At 44.5% G+C, this 16,617-nt stretch overlaps 1 protein-coding gene across 1 annotated transcript in view; it reads right to left on the reverse strand.

The window, feature by feature from the left end:
- Positions 1-1,954: 1,954 nt before the first annotated feature.
- Positions 1,955-16,617, reverse strand: part of COL4A6 (collagen type IV alpha 6 chain) — a 438,122-nt gene continuing 423,459 nt past the window's right edge. The window contains exons 34-45 of the mRNA XM_036271343.1: positions 16,214-16,321; positions 16,014-16,121; positions 15,382-15,453; positions 14,956-15,081; positions 11,621-11,737; positions 11,145-11,306; positions 10,855-10,953; positions 8,910-9,056; positions 8,080-8,196; positions 6,503-6,694; positions 5,566-5,852; positions 1,955-3,190 (exon numbers count right to left, since the gene is read on the reverse strand). Coding sequence (XP_036127236.1) covers positions 2,930-3,190; positions 5,566-5,852; positions 6,503-6,694; positions 8,080-8,196; positions 8,910-9,056; positions 10,855-10,953; positions 11,145-11,306; positions 11,621-11,737; positions 14,956-15,081; positions 15,382-15,453; positions 16,014-16,121; positions 16,214-16,321 — 1,796 coding nt within the window. The 3' untranslated portion in view covers positions 1,955-2,929. The remainder of the gene's footprint in view (positions 3,191-5,565; positions 5,853-6,502; positions 6,695-8,079; positions 8,197-8,909; positions 9,057-10,854; positions 10,954-11,144; positions 11,307-11,620; positions 11,738-14,955; positions 15,082-15,381; positions 15,454-16,013; positions 16,122-16,213; positions 16,322-16,617) is intronic.

Raw genomic sequence — 16,617 nt, forward strand, 5'->3', positions numbered from 1 at the left:
ATTTGAATATGTATTTTAATTAATTATAATTTAAATCAAAATGTTTGTCAAAATTATGTCAGATGTGGACTTGTTGATATCCTGACTCTTTGGGGAAACCTTACTAGTTAATGGGTCACTCACTGTTCCCTTCTTTACTGATACTTTTGTCAGATGTCACCCTGTCCTTTAAATCAAATCATGATCACTTAGATGGTGGGTCAGCAAATGTTTTCTGTATAGGGCCAGATAGTAAATGTTTCAAGCTTTGTAGGCCACGTCGGCTCTGTCACAGCTACTTATTTCTGCTGTTGGAAGTTCAAAAGCAGTCATATGCCCGGCTGGTATGGCTCAGTGGATTGAGCATTGTCCCATGAACTGAGAGGTCCCAGTTTGATTCCTCGCCAGGACACATGGTTGCAGGTTCAATCCCCAGTAGGGGGCGTGCAGGAGGCAGCTGATCAATGTTTCTCTCTCACATTGATGTTTCTCTCTCTCTTTCTCTTCCTCCCTCTCTCTAGAAAATCAGTAAAAACATATTTTTTTAAAAAGCAGCCATAGACAATCTGAGCCTGGCTGTGAACCAATAAAACCATATTTAGAAAAACAGGCGCATGGTGGATTTAGCCCATAGGCTGTGGTTTGCCAATCACTGACTTAAAATGTTGATTTTTGTTTGGGAGATTAAAAATTGTGTTTGAATTAGACTCCATTTTGGTTGACAGCCATATTAGAATTATTCATATGGTGACATATAATTTGTGTATCAAATACAATTCCAAACCATTTAAGGACTAGCAACATAGTAAATTTTAAAACACATAGTTGTCATATTGTCTGTGCCACCCACTCTCCTATGTGGTTATACTTCAAGTTCCAGTGGTGTCTTCCCAGTTTCTTCTTGCCCTCTTAACCTTTATGCATTTCACTTGTGTCCTTAACCAAGTCCTGAGGAAAGCCAGCAACTAGGGTTTGAAAGCTAGCACCAAATCAAGGTGTTTTTTTGTTGTTGTTGTTTTATATTTAGTAATATTATAACTCTTGTTTCCTTAGGTTCCAAGTTTTTCTTTTTTTCCAGTAGGTAATATATTCTAGTGGTTCAAAATTCAAAAGATTCAAAATAGTATTCAGTCTAATATCTCTTACTCCCACATGTCAGTTTGATTCCCTGATGCTCCTAATGTTAATTTTAATCTTTCCAGTGGCAGTGGATATATTTTATATTTATACAAATATATATATCTTAGATTTTATTTTAATGACTTGAACCATTCTCTACTGTCTATTTGTTTGAAAATGATCCTGAGGTACCAGACTATGGGAACTCCTTTCTTGAACTCTAGCATGTGATGGGGCTAAAAGCAGTTGTAGGCTTATTTGAAACAGGTTGTGTATTTGTTGCCTGTTAGAGGACTCTTTCTGTCCTTTGAATTTAATTGTATTTTTCCTGCCTCAGTGTTTTGTTTTAAAACTCAACTTGCAGTAACAGGAACCCCCATGGCCCTGAGGGGGACTCATGAATTATAGTGAGATAGACTTTAGAAAGGTTTTCATCAAAGAACATCAAGAGTCAAATGTTCGTATTTAGTTCCTTTTATTTGTGATGTACAAAGCTGACAACCATGCTTATTACTCAGAGAGGAGGTGAAGGTAACAATAATACAGATTATACTGATTATGTTTTGTTTGTGTTGGCACAGTCTACATAATGTTTAAGAATCATCTGGAAGGAATTGCATCATATCAACATAGCTAAGTGTTCTGAGTAACTGATAAAGAAAATGGTTCAAACAAATCCCCCAAACAGAATACAATACACTTTGTAGTCAACTCAGGCTTGCTTTAGGTCTGCTAACTGCTTAAGAGAGGAGTGTGTTAGATTTTTATGAAGTTTTAAAAATTTATTAAAATATCTTCACAGGCTACCTCTAAAAGAGCAATTGGATGGACATTTTAATAGAAAGTCTCTAACAGCCTCAAAATGCAAAGGAATCAACAAACTGCACCTTTTATTTGCCACATTACACACATCTGAATTTCATTAGATTAAACAGGGACTTCTGAGAAATTGGAACAAGAGATTTACCTTTTTTATCCTGGAGTTTGAAGTAAAATTCACGCTTCTTACCCACCCACCTCTCTACCCCTGACCTGGGAGAAATGGCTGTAGTTCTCATTTCCCTTTATGAGCCCGGACACATTTGATGCATCCTCTACTCTACTTTGGACCAGGCGAAGTCATAGGTCTCTGCCTGGGAGGGAGCTGGCAAGGAGGATGTGATTTGTCTAGGACCATATGAGGTTAATGAACCCTTCTTGGTTTCTGGCCTTCAAACTTCCCTAAGCAATATGGAGCCCAGTCGTGCCCACTCTCAAAGGAGTCAGAACTCATCCTGGGCTATTGGCTGTCACCTCATTCCAGGTCTGCTGCCTGCCTAGACACTGTGGGTTTCCTTAAAGGATGAGGGCTTGCTCTATGCAGACTTGAGTCATCCATGAATGCTTAGCTAGATAATTTTTTTTTCATGTGGAAACACTGGGTTCTGGTTTAAGCTAAATAATGCGTGGTGACCTCTGGACATAAACAGATGACTTAGCTAGTATAGAAACACTTTGTGATCAAGATGGCAAGGAAAGGTAGCAGTCTAAGAAACTGGCAGCCCAGCAGGTTTTTCTGAGGTAGCCGTGAATAGTCACACAAACATCCGAATCAAACAGTAGCACCAGGTTGATGGAAATGGTTTAGCAGATGTCAGCGGGGTGGAATCACCCATTGGTCCTGAGGGTTGGGGTGATCAGTGTCCAGTAGTGCAGCCCAAATGAGACTCCAATAGACAACTTGCCAGGTAGCAAAATGGGCTTACGCCTTCCTTCTTCAGATGGTTCAGTTTTGTGAGGTGACCATTGTGTGGGTGAAGGGACAGCAAGGGGCTGAGTGGCAGGGGCCACACTACAGGCTTTTCATACACACCTGGCAGCGGCTGACTCGCTTGTGGAGCTGCCCGGCTTTCAATGTTTCCGGTACAGGTTCCTCCCCAAACTGTTGCCTCTCCTCCACTGTCGTCAGCCAGAAACTATATTTGTTGGCAAAGTAGTGGCAGGTACCCCGGGCACCACTGCACTCAATGAAAGGAGTGGCGCGAAAATCCTCTAGGCAGGAGCCAGGTGAGACCAGAGACTGGCCTCCACCCTCTGCACCAGCAGCAGTGTGCTGAAACAGACAGGGGTGAGGTGTGAGCTTGGTCCATGGGAGAGGATGGATGCTCTGCTGCTCCAGGGGGAATGTGTGCTTCCTTCCTAAGCTCAGGCCCCTTGGCTCAGCCCTAGTGTGTAGCCAGGAGACCAAAGGCTTTATTTTAGGACCTGGGCCACTCATCCTCCCTTGTAGTGATCTTAAGGCCAGCAGTACCCCTTCCAAGATCCCCAGTGCCATCCCAACCCACTGTGCATGGTCTGCAGCCACATCTCAGCCAGTGTTTCCCAAACTGCTGCTGCCCCACTGAGTTCCAAGGTGTGCTAGGAGCCCCCCCCACCACCACCAATTCCATGGCCAAATAAGTGTGCGAAAGGCTGACTTAAGGAAAATTCAATAGGTTTTGGGATGCAGTTCTCAAAGCCCTTTGTCTACTCCAAGCCCCTGGTGGTGTATGCCAAGAAGGAAAAATACATGCAAAACTCCACAAAGTGGTTAAACCACCGGCCCTTCCCCCAGCATATCTATTAATAGCTCTTACTCTGAATTTACCTTCATTAGAACTTATATTTTCAATCTGTACCACAACCTTTAGGGCTACATATAGTGTTTGTTACCTGCTGTATACATGTAGGCCTCAGATTAAGCCTAACATCCCAGCCCTCACTTTAGGAAGCTCCCACACTACTCATTTTCAGGATTTCCTCATTGGTGCTACTCATGAGCCAATAATCTCTGGTCACTGTACCCACAGACTGAAGCCACCTCACTCCACTCCTGCCCCCCCCTCACCTCAGCTGGGTTATTATGTGGACCACAGGAGGTGGGGAGGCCTCATACACACCCAGGTCAGCAAATGGCCAATGGGACAAATGCTCAAGTTGGACACACAATAACACATTACTTCGCAAAACTTTGGGAAAATGTGTCTCCATAAAAATGACCTTTCCTAATAAATGAAGGATCAAAAATTTCCTCATTTTGATCCTCCAGTAGAAAGCTTTCTAGTATGAATGACACATTACCCGCCTTACTAATCAACAGACGATGTATTTTACACTTTGCAGATGACCCAGGCTTGTTGCTGTGAAATGTTGGCTTTTGCTTTGGAGGATTATGCAGGGAACCTGGACCAAGAGACACAGCTTGTAAAGCTCTTGGGTGGCCTTTGAATTGTTTTCTCCCTTTTAGCAGGCATGGTTCATTGCTTCAAGATGCCTTACTAGGCAGTCCAAATTCCTACCCTTACACATTTTCAGAAAAAATATAGATATTCTTGTATGTTAGAATAATGTGTACAGTACGAGTAAAGAGATTCTGAATAAGGGTTTAAGAGCACTCCCATGAGCAAAGCACATGATATTTCGAACATAACTTTTGTACCATTCTTTGTGGAAGCTCAATGGACAGGACAGACTGATAGGTAATTCTGTATTACATTGGGACAAATTGCCCAATTCACAAAGATAGAGCAAAAATGAAGTATATCGGGGGGAATCAGTGGGGGGGGGGGGAGAAACATCTGTAACAAAAATTAATCAATAAAAAATAAAAAAATAAAAAATGAAGTATATCACCCCAGGTAGGTACACTAATGTGAGGAAGACTGCAGTTTGGTAATTAGTTCTTCTTTGATACTCTCTCCCCATCTCACCCCTGGTGTTTTAGCAAAGGAGCTTTGGTGAAGCAGGTATTTCAGTGGATGTCACACTGGTTTGCCCTCGGAGTTATCCTGGCCTTAAACCTGACCTTTACTTATTTAATGTGCCCAGTTATTCATGGAATTTTGTGTGAAGGACTTGATGCTGCCTTGGGCTTACAAACATTCTCAGCTCTTTCTTATCAAGACACGTAGCTTGGCTGGCCATTGCCTTCCCATCGAAATGGCAAGGCAGCAGATATCCCAGCAAGGACCTGGAAACACAATATGCCCTCATCCGAGCCTTTTGGGAGCAGGTGGCTAGAGCAAGCATGGACAGAAAAGAAGGAAGTGCCGTGCCCAGCCTGACCAGTGAGAGTGTGTCTCAGCCTTAAGTGAGGACACCTTGTCCCTCACTGTCTATCCAGATTGGGTGGTTCCTCCTCCTTCCCTTGCTTGTGGCATAACTGAAGCAGGCATAAAGATTTCAGGGCCTGTGCCGGTGATTCATAGATATTCTCACCCCTGAACCACTGGGTGCAAACTGTTCCTTTCTATTCACACCTGTAATTACCTGTCATTCATGCAGAAGTGGGCTCTCTGATCTTTAGCCAAGCCCAGGCCAAGCATTTTTCTTCCTTTCAAACTCCTTGGTTTCTACCTCATGTCCCTTAAGCCTGAAAACCAGTCTGAGGGACCCCCCCCTCCCCCGAGATCCCTGCGCTCTGCCTCTACACTGGGGCAGAGGCCTTACCATGAGGAAGGAGTACCCGATCCAGAGGCTGCGCCAGCCCAGGGGGCACTGTGGGATGGTGATATCCTGGCTGTGCACAGCAATGGCTTGCGAGGGTGCCTCACACACAGAGCAGCGGCTGATGTACTGGGGGATCTTGGTCTGGCCGATGGGCATCATGGGGATGGGGGCGGTGGTAGAGAGCCAGTAGGACTTATCATTGCGCCTGGCATAGTGGCACACTTCATTAATGTTGCAGTAGATGAAGGGCATGGTGCTGAAGCGGGGCAAGCAGGAGCCAGCAAACCCTAGAAGGAGAGAAGATGGGCTAGGCTGGGACTATGCCCAGGGCTCCTTGGACTTGGCTGGATGGTGGTTTGGGTTTACATCCAACCAATTGTGCCAGAACAGGGACACTTACCATCTTGGAACACTGTACCATACACTGAAGTCTGTTGATCAAATCCTATTTTCAATGCATCTGGGAAGTTTGGTAATGAAAATAATCTTTTTATGAACTGAATAATGACTCCCTAATTAATCTGCTTTGTAAAACCAGCATTTAATAGAGCAAGTCTGCTTTGCAGAGTTAGCATACCTGTAGACAACACAGTTAATTCTTGGGTAATCATCCTTGCCCCACAGGTCATCTTATTACTACTACTAATCCCTAACATATTTGGATGCTTTATATGTGCCAAACATTGTTCTAAGCAATTTACATTGGGTGATTTCATGTAATCCTTACACCATCAGGAAGAAGAGGCTTAGAGAGGCTGAATAATTTGACCCTGGGTACATGGCTAATGTTACAACCCAGATCTGTCTGACTCCAGAGCTGATGCTTGTAACCCAATACCCAACAGTGGGCCCATCAAGGGCTGGAGGAGTAAGGAGCATGTCTCTTGGTTTTTGTGGTGACAGGTGGCCAGGGCTGGCTGTCAGAGTCAGTACCTACCCAAGTCCTGGTTGTGGGCTTTCTCCTGCCCCTCGATGAACAGCAAGCTGTAACCCACCCACAGCTGGGTCATCTCAGCGGGGCACAGGGGCACCTGTTTTGACTGGCTATGCTTCACCAAGGTGTAGCCCACTCTCACACTCTGTCCAGGCAGTCCAGCCTTTCCAAAGGGGCCCTGTTTTCCTGGAGGTCCTGAGAGAGAAAGAGCAGGAAAGAGGTGAGCCAGATGCAGCTAATAATAACAGCAGCTACTTACTTTGTGCCAAGCATTGAGTAGGGCACAATTTAATTACCCCAATTTGTAGATGAGTAAACTGAGGCCCAGAGGTCCCACAACTAGAAAATGGTGGAGCTAGAATGCCAACTCAGATGTACAGTAGTCCTCCCTTAGCTTGGATTTTGCTTTCTGCAGTTTCAGGTCCCCATGATCAACCACAGTCGGAAAATATTAAATGGAAATTTTGAGAAATAAACACTTCATAAATTTTAAGCTGCTGTGTGCCATTCTGAGTAGCATGATGAAATCTTGCACCATCCAACTCTGTCATGCCCAAGATGTGAAGCATCCCTTTGTCCAGCATCTCCACACTGTATATGCTCCCTGCCCATAGTCACTTAGTAGCCCTCTCAGTTATCTAATCTACTGCCAAGGTATTGCAATACTTGTGTTCAAGTGACCTCTATTTTGTTTAATAATGACCCCAAAGTCATTCATATACATTTTATTGCAATAAATTGTTATAATTGTTCTATTTTATTATTAACGTTCTTAATCTCATACTGTGCCTAATTTATAAGTTCAACTTTATCATTGGCATGCATATAGGAAAAAAAACAGTATACATAGAATTCAGTACTCTCCATGGTTTTAGGTATCCACTGGGGGGTCTCAGAATGTATCCCCCACAGATAATGGGGCATGACTTTATCCAGTTACTAAATCTCCATTTTAAAGAGCACACTGTCTGGCTTCCCTCCCACAGTCACCTAGCTTTGGGTTCTCTAAGAAGGGACAGAGGAGGATATTTCTTGGGCCAGCCTTTCAGGCTATCATAGGAGGTAATTAAGAACCTTTACCTACTGGATCAGAGGCAGCAAAAACAGTGTTTGGATTAGCGGGGCAACATTGTGCCCTCCTCTCCTGCCCCATAGTAAAAGATCATACCACTTTCCCACTGAACCCCACAACTGTTCTCTACTCAGGGCAACTGATTGCTATCTCGGATTAAGATGGGAGGTAAGTAGCATATCTCAAATTTTCTTATCCCTTGAACCACTCCCTCCCATCCACATCAGAATCCCTGGGTAGAAAAAGGGAGGTGAAGGACAGGGGGAAATGCTATCCAGTAGAGTCAGAGCTCTTAAGAGGATTTGGAACAGACCTTTGTCTTCAGGAATGTAGGGCTCTAATCCTTCACAGGCTCAGGGGGAATGAATTAGAGCCAAGTTTTCCTGCCTCTGAGTAATGTCAAGCTTTACCATCAGGTTTCCTAGTTTTCAGATTTGGTATTTTAACTCACCACCAAGCCTCAAACCCTCACAAAAGCCCTCTGCCCCTAGTGCTGACATTGCCAGACCTTCAAATCCTGGAGGGCCTTGCAGTCCAGGGAGACCATGATCGCCAAGAGCCCCAGGAGGGCCGGGGAGCCCACTCAGGCCATCTTTGCCAGGGATGCCAGGTAAACCTTTGGAGCCTACAAAGAGAGAAGGCCCACAGCGGGATACTCAATATGGAGAGTCTTGAGGAACCCTCTAGAAAAAAGGGACTCGTATGTCATGCCCAAGAGTCACCAGGAGAGGGTGCACTGGCTGTCATACAGGGGCTCACACTGAACTCAGGGCTGAGCTTCTGGGCTAGTCCTTAACTCATGTCAGGGCATCTGGGCTCTGGGACTGCACCCTAAACTAAGCCCTTCTGAGCCACTTCACATTTATTTCCTCCTCCCTTCCTCTCATCCTCCCAGCAGCACCGGGGAAAATGCAGGGTCACTGCTGGCATCCCATGCCAGAAATGAGGACACAGAGGCGCAGAGAGACTGCTAACTTACTCTAGTCAAGGGAAAAACGGGGATTAGAAACCGAGTTTCCCGTCCTCCAGCCCTGGACTTTCTCCATTGTCTTTCATCCCCCACCACACTCCTTCCTTCTCTCAGCAGCATATTAGTGAGGGTCAAGCTGTCTGGAGTAGCTGTTATAGTCCGCTCACACATTTTCTAAAACCAAATACAACTGCTGGTTCTGCTTGTTCTTCCTCCTGGCAAGAAGCTTGGCAACACTGTGAGGAGTGGAGAAAATGCTTGAGGAAGGTGTCCCCTTGGAGCTGGGCTTTCCAGCCGGTTTGTTCAGCTTCTCAGCTAAGGCTGTCTCAGCTCCCTGAAAAGTCCCCTTTCTCTGGCATCGTTCTTACCTTGTAGGCCTACAGGGCCTAGAACTCCAGGATCCCCCATGAGACCAGGGGTGCCATCGATGCCCGGTAGACCCATGGGTCCAGGAGGAGCTTGGATGGCTTCTGCAATTGGTGTTTGGCCAGGAGTACCTGGGGGCCCAGAAAAGCCTATGTGCAGGTGGGAGGAATGGAAATGTCAGGTGGAGGCCAAGGAGGAAGTCTGGGTGTGTCCCTGGAAGCCTTCCTTTCTGCCTCAAAATCACCAGTTTTCTGCCCTTCCTCTTTGTCCTCACAGTCCCCCCTGAATGCCACCAGGACAGCTCTCACCACACTTTACACAATGTTCTCTTTACCCATCTATCTGCTCAGTGGATTGGTAGTTTCTTGATGACGGGGGCTAAATTGTATTTATCTTGTCTTCTGAGGGCTCAGCACAGGGCCTGATCTGTAGTAGGCAAGTCAGGAAATGTTTGTTGTAAATATGGTAGTCTGAGACTTGGCTCGGTGCTGGGGTGGTTGGTTTACTCACTCCCTGGTCAGAATGCAGTGCCAAGGAGGCCAAGGGGATGCCTCTAATCCCAGAGGTTCAATTGACATCACAGCCTAGGACCCCAAATCCAGGCAGCTGGCTTACTATTTAAGTCAAACACACCAATTTGCTTACTAATTCATTGAACAAGTGTTTCTTGAGTGCCTACTGTGTAGATCAGGGGATAGAGCAGTGAATAAGACAGATGTTCATGGAGATTATGATCTGGTGATAAAGATGAAAATGTATAACCTGACAAATGCCATTATCTTACTACAAATTATGAAAAGTGCTACAAAGGAAATGAATAGTGCAGTGGCAATGGGAAGAAGGGGAGGGGGCAATGAAGTGGGGAACTTGCTTTAGAGAGAGTGATAGTGGCATCTTATAAGCAGTAACATTGAAGCTGAGACCATTGAAGCATTAGAAAGAGCTGTGGAGGGGCAAAAGTATACCAGGAAGTAGAAGTAGCATGTGCAAAGGCCCTGTGGCCAGGTGTTTTTGGATAACAGAGAGGCTAGTGTGGCAAGAGCACAGTGAACTGCAAAGGGGAAGGGCTGGTGATGAGAATAAAAAGGGAGGTAATCACATAGGGCTTTGTGGCCATAGTTTGTTTATTTATATGCCATGAGAAGACAGTGGATGACTTAATTTTTTTATTACATTTTAAAAGATGTTTTTATTGACTTTTGGAGAGAGAGAAAGGGAGAGAGTTGGAAACGTCGATATGAGAGAGAAACATCAATTGGCTGTCTCCTGCACGCCCCCTACTGGATATTGAGCCCACAACCTGGACATGTGCCCTGACCGGGAATTGAACCAGGAGCTCTCAGTCCATAGCAAGATGCTCAAGCCACTGAGCTACACTGGCTGGGCTGATTTAAGTTTTGTAACATCTCTCTCACCACTGTGTGGAGAAATGATTGTTAGGGGAAGTGCACAATGGAAATAGGGAGACTAGTAATCTCAGGTCACTGCAGTGATTCATGTGGGGAATGTTGATGGCTTGGACCTGAATGGTAGTGGTGATAAGAGGTGAATGGATGCAGGGCACATGTAGGAGATGCAATCCTCAGGGCTTGCTAATGGATTAGATGTGTGTGAGTGACAGAGGTGATAGTAAAGTATAGGGAAGATTGTTTTTTCATTTCTGAATTGAGCAAATGGGTGAGTGGTGATCTGAATGCAAACCCAATGTCCACTAATGTAGAGTGGGGAGACCAGTGGTAGGATCTATGGTGGCAAAGCAGCAGTGGCTTTCAGTCCTGGGAGCTAATGGGGGCAGAAATCACCAAACTGCCTCCCTAGAGGAGCTTGATTCAGCTGTTTCAGGCATCCAGGCTTTCTTGGTGGGGTGTGCAGTGACTCTCGAAGGAATGTTACCTCTGGACCCCTTCTTCTAGCTTATGATCAGCCTGGCACAAGCTCTCAACTCACCTCTTGGGCCTGCCTTCCCCTTCATCCCGGGAAATCCTGGGTCTCCAGGTGGGCCAACCTTGCCTGGAGTCCCCATGAATCCAGGCTCACCTCTCATGCCTGGCAAAGTCCAAACGAAAGCAAGTCAGGGCCTGGCATGGTGGTGCTGGTGGTGGGGAGTAGAGACTAGGCAAAGGTGAGGGCAGGAAGAACATTATCAGCTGACCTCTCTTCACAGGGCTATAGGAAGGAGCCATGTCTGACTGTAGAGTGGAAAAGGGCCCAAAAGCCAGCCAAGCAATCAGTCATACCTTTCAGTCCCAGCTCTCCAGGGAGGCCAGAGAAACCTGGAATTCCTTGGTCTCCCTTGGGCCCCTTAGGACCAGGAATTCCGGGGAAGCCAGGGTCTCCAGGGTCACCTTGATTGGAGGATGGCCCAGGGGGACCTGGGGACCCCGGAGGGCCTGGACGGCCTAGGGATGAGATGGGAAAAGGGTTAAGTAAGGGCAGGTGAGCAGGAAGCGGCCACTGCTGAAAGCCTTTGGACTAATAGGAAGCCAAAGCTCATCCCCAGGGCAGAGAATGTTCTCTGGCTGGCTGTCGGGTCCCAGTGCCCAGACCTTCAAAAACCCTTTTAGCCAAATGTGTCCCTGCTGGGGGAGGAATGTGAGGCTGAGCAGGCCCATGCATGTCCAGTCATAGAGGTGGTGCTGAACTGTATATGGGACCTCCCCAAACTCCAGACAAAAGCTAATGGTCAGTCCTCATTTGGGCTTCCTGTCTTTACCTCGTTCTCCATCTAGCCCTGGTCGCCCAGGGTCTCCAGGCTGTCCTGCTACGACTGAGGGCAAGGAGAGGCCTGGGGCACCAGGGAGACCAGCAGGGCCCTGGAGACCTGGGAAACCTGCAAAGAACAAATAAAACAAGCTGCATGGACTTTGTATATCCAGGAGAGCATTAGGCTCTCTCAGAGAAAATGGTATTTACACAGAAAATGGGAGCCCTTAGGTAGTTGCCAGACCAGCAGATGCCGGCAGAGGGCTCTTCTCCCTTCATTCTATTTTGTCAGCCAGCAGATGAAGTAGCTGACAGGGTTCAGAGACTGCCTGCACCCAGCAACTGCTGCATTTAATTTCAATAAAGCTTTGGAAATTTCTAGCTCCCCAACCTCACTGGTAATGGAAATATTTTAGATTTCCCCAAAATCAGGGGGGAAAAAAGGCATGACTGTAGCACCTGGAATTGAAGTTTCCCAAAGTGTTTTTAAATCTACTGTTTTTGTCACACATTTCATTAAGTTAGCCAGTTATGTCTGATGTTATTCAGAAAAGGTTACAGATCAAGGTGGAGCACAGTGCTCAACCAGTCAGAATAGACACCTGCTGGGTCAAAAAGGAGGTGCCCATGGCACTGTGCCTTCTAATGTCTTCTAGAACTAACTTCTAGGTCTTCCAGGCAAACTGGAAAACACTTTTATAGGTAATCCATGATATTAGCTGAATGCTTGCTTAATTAAGCTTAGAGAACAAATTTCTCTGTAGTAAATCCCTTTCCTCTTTTTGGCCAAAGAGAATAGTCATGCATTAGGGTAGATACAGAATACTTGTTTGCTAAATTTTAATACTGACTTACAAATTTTCTGTTTATGGAATTATTTTATTATACTATATTCCAAACAAAAAAGAAATTCAACTGATGACAGAAGATTTATTTAATATGCACACATTGAATATGTAGATGGTACTCTTGATGAAAAAACACATCATATATAGAAATGTAGAAGTTCATATTATACTTTTAGAATGAAAGAAATGTGCTTATTACTTTGGTATATTCTAGAAGATATTCAAATGAAGAGAAATAGATTCAAACTGGATGATAAACTATTCTGGTGGTTGAGATTCTTATTTTTTGTTTATAACAAGAAAATTCCAAGATATTGGTTGCATTTTATTTTTTGACAAGCTGACTATAGTAATGCTGAATTTCTCATGTTTAGGTAAGAAATAGTAAAAGTATATCCATGAAAACTTGTAAAGAAAGATGATAGACTGGTTAATTCAGGTGTTTTAATAGCTCAGTAATGAATTGAATGCTGAGGAAATATAGAGAAAGAAAAAATAAATTTCAAGAAGTCTCTAATTACAGGTCTGAAAAAGAAAATAAAAATACAAAGAACCACCAGTTGCAAGGCCATATGGTACTAATTTTAATATTGTCAGCTGTTTCTTGATAAACCTTTGAAGTTATTTTCATTTTCACAAAAGTAAAAATCTGAAAAGAAAGAAATATTGGTTTTTTTTTCTGAAAAAATATATCTGAAATTATACAAAACTAGTAAATGAGACACTATATATAGTAGAGTACGTGTGGGCAGCATATGGATTATAAAAATTCCATTTCAGTTTTTGGAGCCACCTCTTCTTTTTACCTGTTTCTTTATTTTATAATTACACCAATTTACCACTAAATCTGAAATAAAGTACTACTGACCTGAAGTAGTAAAAAAACGAACAACAAAAAATACTTCTTGTATTTCTTTAAAAATAAGACACTTTAAATGAGCATATGAAAACACAAGATGGCATTTTTCCAACTCATTCCAGTGTCAGAGCATTAAAAAACCTTAAATATACGAAGTCAGCCTCAAAATATTTCGTATAACTTTAAAAAATGAATGGTATAATTTGAAGTTATTTATATAAAGGTATTATACGGTCAGGGATTGCTATAGGAAGTTTCCTTAGGGGTAAATACTCATTTTACACTGATTTCTATGATCAAATCAGATATAAGTTCCTATGGGGGGGGGTGTAATATTTGTTTTTAAAGCAAACTTTTTACATTAGATATTAAATTAGAGAAAAGAGCCCTGGCCTGTTTGGCTCAGCGGTTAGAGCGTTGGCCCATGGACCAGAGAGAAAAGAGGGAATATTTAGAAATCATATGTAAAAAATAATCCAGATATAATGAACATCTGTTCCAGCCCCCCAATTATTTAAGAAAGAGAAGATAGCATTACCACTGCATGTCCTTAAAGATCCCACCAACTTCCCTCCCTCTCAGAGGCACCCACTTCTGAATTTTGTGTTCATTGTTCCCTTTTCAAAACAATTTGACCACGCATGTTTGTATCCTAAACAATATTTTGGTTGTTTTTGCTTATTTATGAATATTTAGCAATGGGATCATACCAAATGCATTCCTCGTACACTTGCTTTTTCTCTCTCTCAACATTATGCTCCTGAAATGTATCCATCTTGACATGTGCTGTTTGCTGCACTTGTTATCGTGATTTTATTACCTCAGATAGCTAAAGGAAATTAACAATTTGCCCTGGCCGTTTGGCTCAGTGGTTGGAGTGTTGGCCTGTGGACCAGAGAGTCCCAGGTTCAGTTCCCACTAGGGGCGCATACCAAAAAAAAAAAAAAAGGAAATTAATTTAGTGACTGACACTCTAACCACTGAGCCAAACTGGCCAGGGCTCGTTTCCTGTTTTAAACTGAATGGGGTATATATGGGTCTTCAGAACATTCCTAAGGAGAGTACACTAATCATAATTCACTCTCACTGGCAGGTGAGGAAAGGGACTTCAGACAGTGTGTGAGTCAGGGACCGAGATTAAAGGGAAACCTGTCTTTTAGTAAAGGTAACAAATCCTAATTGAGTGCCTACTGTGTGCCTGGCATAGGGAGACATTTATCTTCTTAGCCTTGGACCTCTTCCAGCAGCCACACTGTCTTCCCAGGCCACTGGGAGTGCCATCCACACTGGACACTGAGGAATTTTCTACAAACCGCTAAGTGGTCAAGCTCTGTCCCTCAGGACCATTAAACCCAGGCTCTGGCCAAGTGTGCAAAGAAGGCCCTGAGTTTAAATAAGGAAGAGTGGGAGGCAATCTGGAGGCTAGAGGGGACTCTCTGAACTTCTCCCTAACACCCCTTCCCAGGAAAGCCCTAGACATGCCTACTCTCTTTTCCTCAGCAGTCTGTTCCACTGGGTTCTGAAATTCCCAGGGATGTGAAAACATGCACAGCTCAACCCTGTGAGCTGCAAACTCCAAACCTGGCTCCCTAGGCAGCCCTCACTCAGCTCTACAAGGCTTGACTTGGGGTCACTTACCTCGGCCACCTTTTTGTCCTTTCACGCCTGGCTTGCCTGGGGCTCCAGTGCCAATTCCTGGAGAACCTTTTTCTCCTTTGGGACCAGGCAAGCCAGCTGGCCCTGGCACACCAGTTATACTGGGTCCTAGGAAGAGATGCAGAGAGAAAGGGAAGGGACAGAACTCAGTGGGGGGTGAGGTCCTCATGCCTAACTTACTTATTGGGGGACCTGCCTGAAATAAGAGGGAGGAGACCTCATTCAAGTAGAAGGACAAACCCTATCTCCCCCCCCTCCCATATCAAGGCAGCCAAAATTGGGGGCTGGCAAAGAGACCCATGAGTCCAGGGATTTGGGATATACTACAGTCAAGAATTCATGGCCAGCCTCTGCCAGGCTTCTGTTAGAGCTGGTGCTCTCCTCCTTGCCCTTGAGGGTCCTCCTTACCTGGAGCTCCAGGAGTACCCTTGGTTCCTGGAAGCCCATTTAATCCATGCAAACCAAGAACTCCAGGATAACCTAAGGGGAGAGAATATCAGAAATGGCTTTAGCAACTCTAAGTCATGCAGGGTCAACAAGAGGTCCTGTCCCTAAGGGCACTGCCAAGTCCTCATTTTAAAGATCATGGTCTTTCTTGAGTCTCCCTAAGGGAGACTAGACCACCCTTAACCTATACACTCCACCCTAGGATTTTTTGACTCTTATTAGAAACCAATATAGCTTTAAGAACAGGGTGATAGTTACTTAGGTTTCTTCAAGAACTCAGAGTAGCAAATGCCAATACCTTGAGTTGCCAGCTCCCAGAGACTCGCTGCCCAATCTCTACGTCAGGGAAAAGCTTTTATATGCCCTCCTTGATAAGTCTTCTCTTCATTAATTCTATGTTCTCCTGTTCCCATTTATGGTTGCCCTCCTTTCTTCCTCTCCGTCCTCCTTTCCCATTATCCCTCATGTGGCCCAGTCAATGACTCTCTTGAATATGACTTAACCCCAGCTAGTGTCTCCTAATATAAAATAGTTGCTGTCCTTTTTTGAGGGAAGGGCCTGTTACCCTACTGTCTTCTCCAAAATACACATACCTTTACTTCCTATTAGGCCAGGTGGCCCCAGGGGTCCAGGTGACCCTGGGTGGCCTGGAGAACCTGGAAGCCCTGGATTTCCTCTCATGCCTGCCATCCCAGGAAATCCTAAAAGTGAACCAAGGTAGAAGTTCAGAATGGGTCATGCCTTGAAGGTAATCCTAACTTTTTTAGAATAAAGTTGTCATGTGGCATGGTACCTGGGGAGCCAGGAAGGCCAACATCTCCAGGAATACCAACTTCCCCATCGTCTCCTTTAATTCCAGGAAAACCTGTATCACCAATTGGTCCAGCTTTTCCTTTCATGCCTAAAAATCAAGAAAAATGCTGAGTAATCAGGTCACATTTTGGGCAGTGTGTTCCTTCTTTTTGGAGGGAGAGCAGGAAGGTGAAGCCACTTGAACTGTCGTGGTTGTTAGATTCAATGAAGACACTTTGAAAAGGATCATGGCAGCCATCTTCACATTTGAAAGGTGCTACTCAATTGAAAAGTAAGTAAACTTATTCTGAGTGTCCCCAGATATAGAAGCAATGGGTGGAAATGTTTGAGAACAAGTTTAGATAACTATAAACTAAAGGGGTGGATATAATTATTTCACAGATA

This window comes from Molossus molossus, unplaced genomic scaffold (genome assembly GCF_014108415.1).
Source record: "Molossus molossus isolate mMolMol1 unplaced genomic scaffold, mMolMol1.p scaffold_m16_p_2, whole genome shotgun sequence".
Lineage (NCBI taxonomy): Eukaryota > Metazoa > Chordata > Mammalia > Chiroptera > Molossidae > Molossus > Molossus molossus.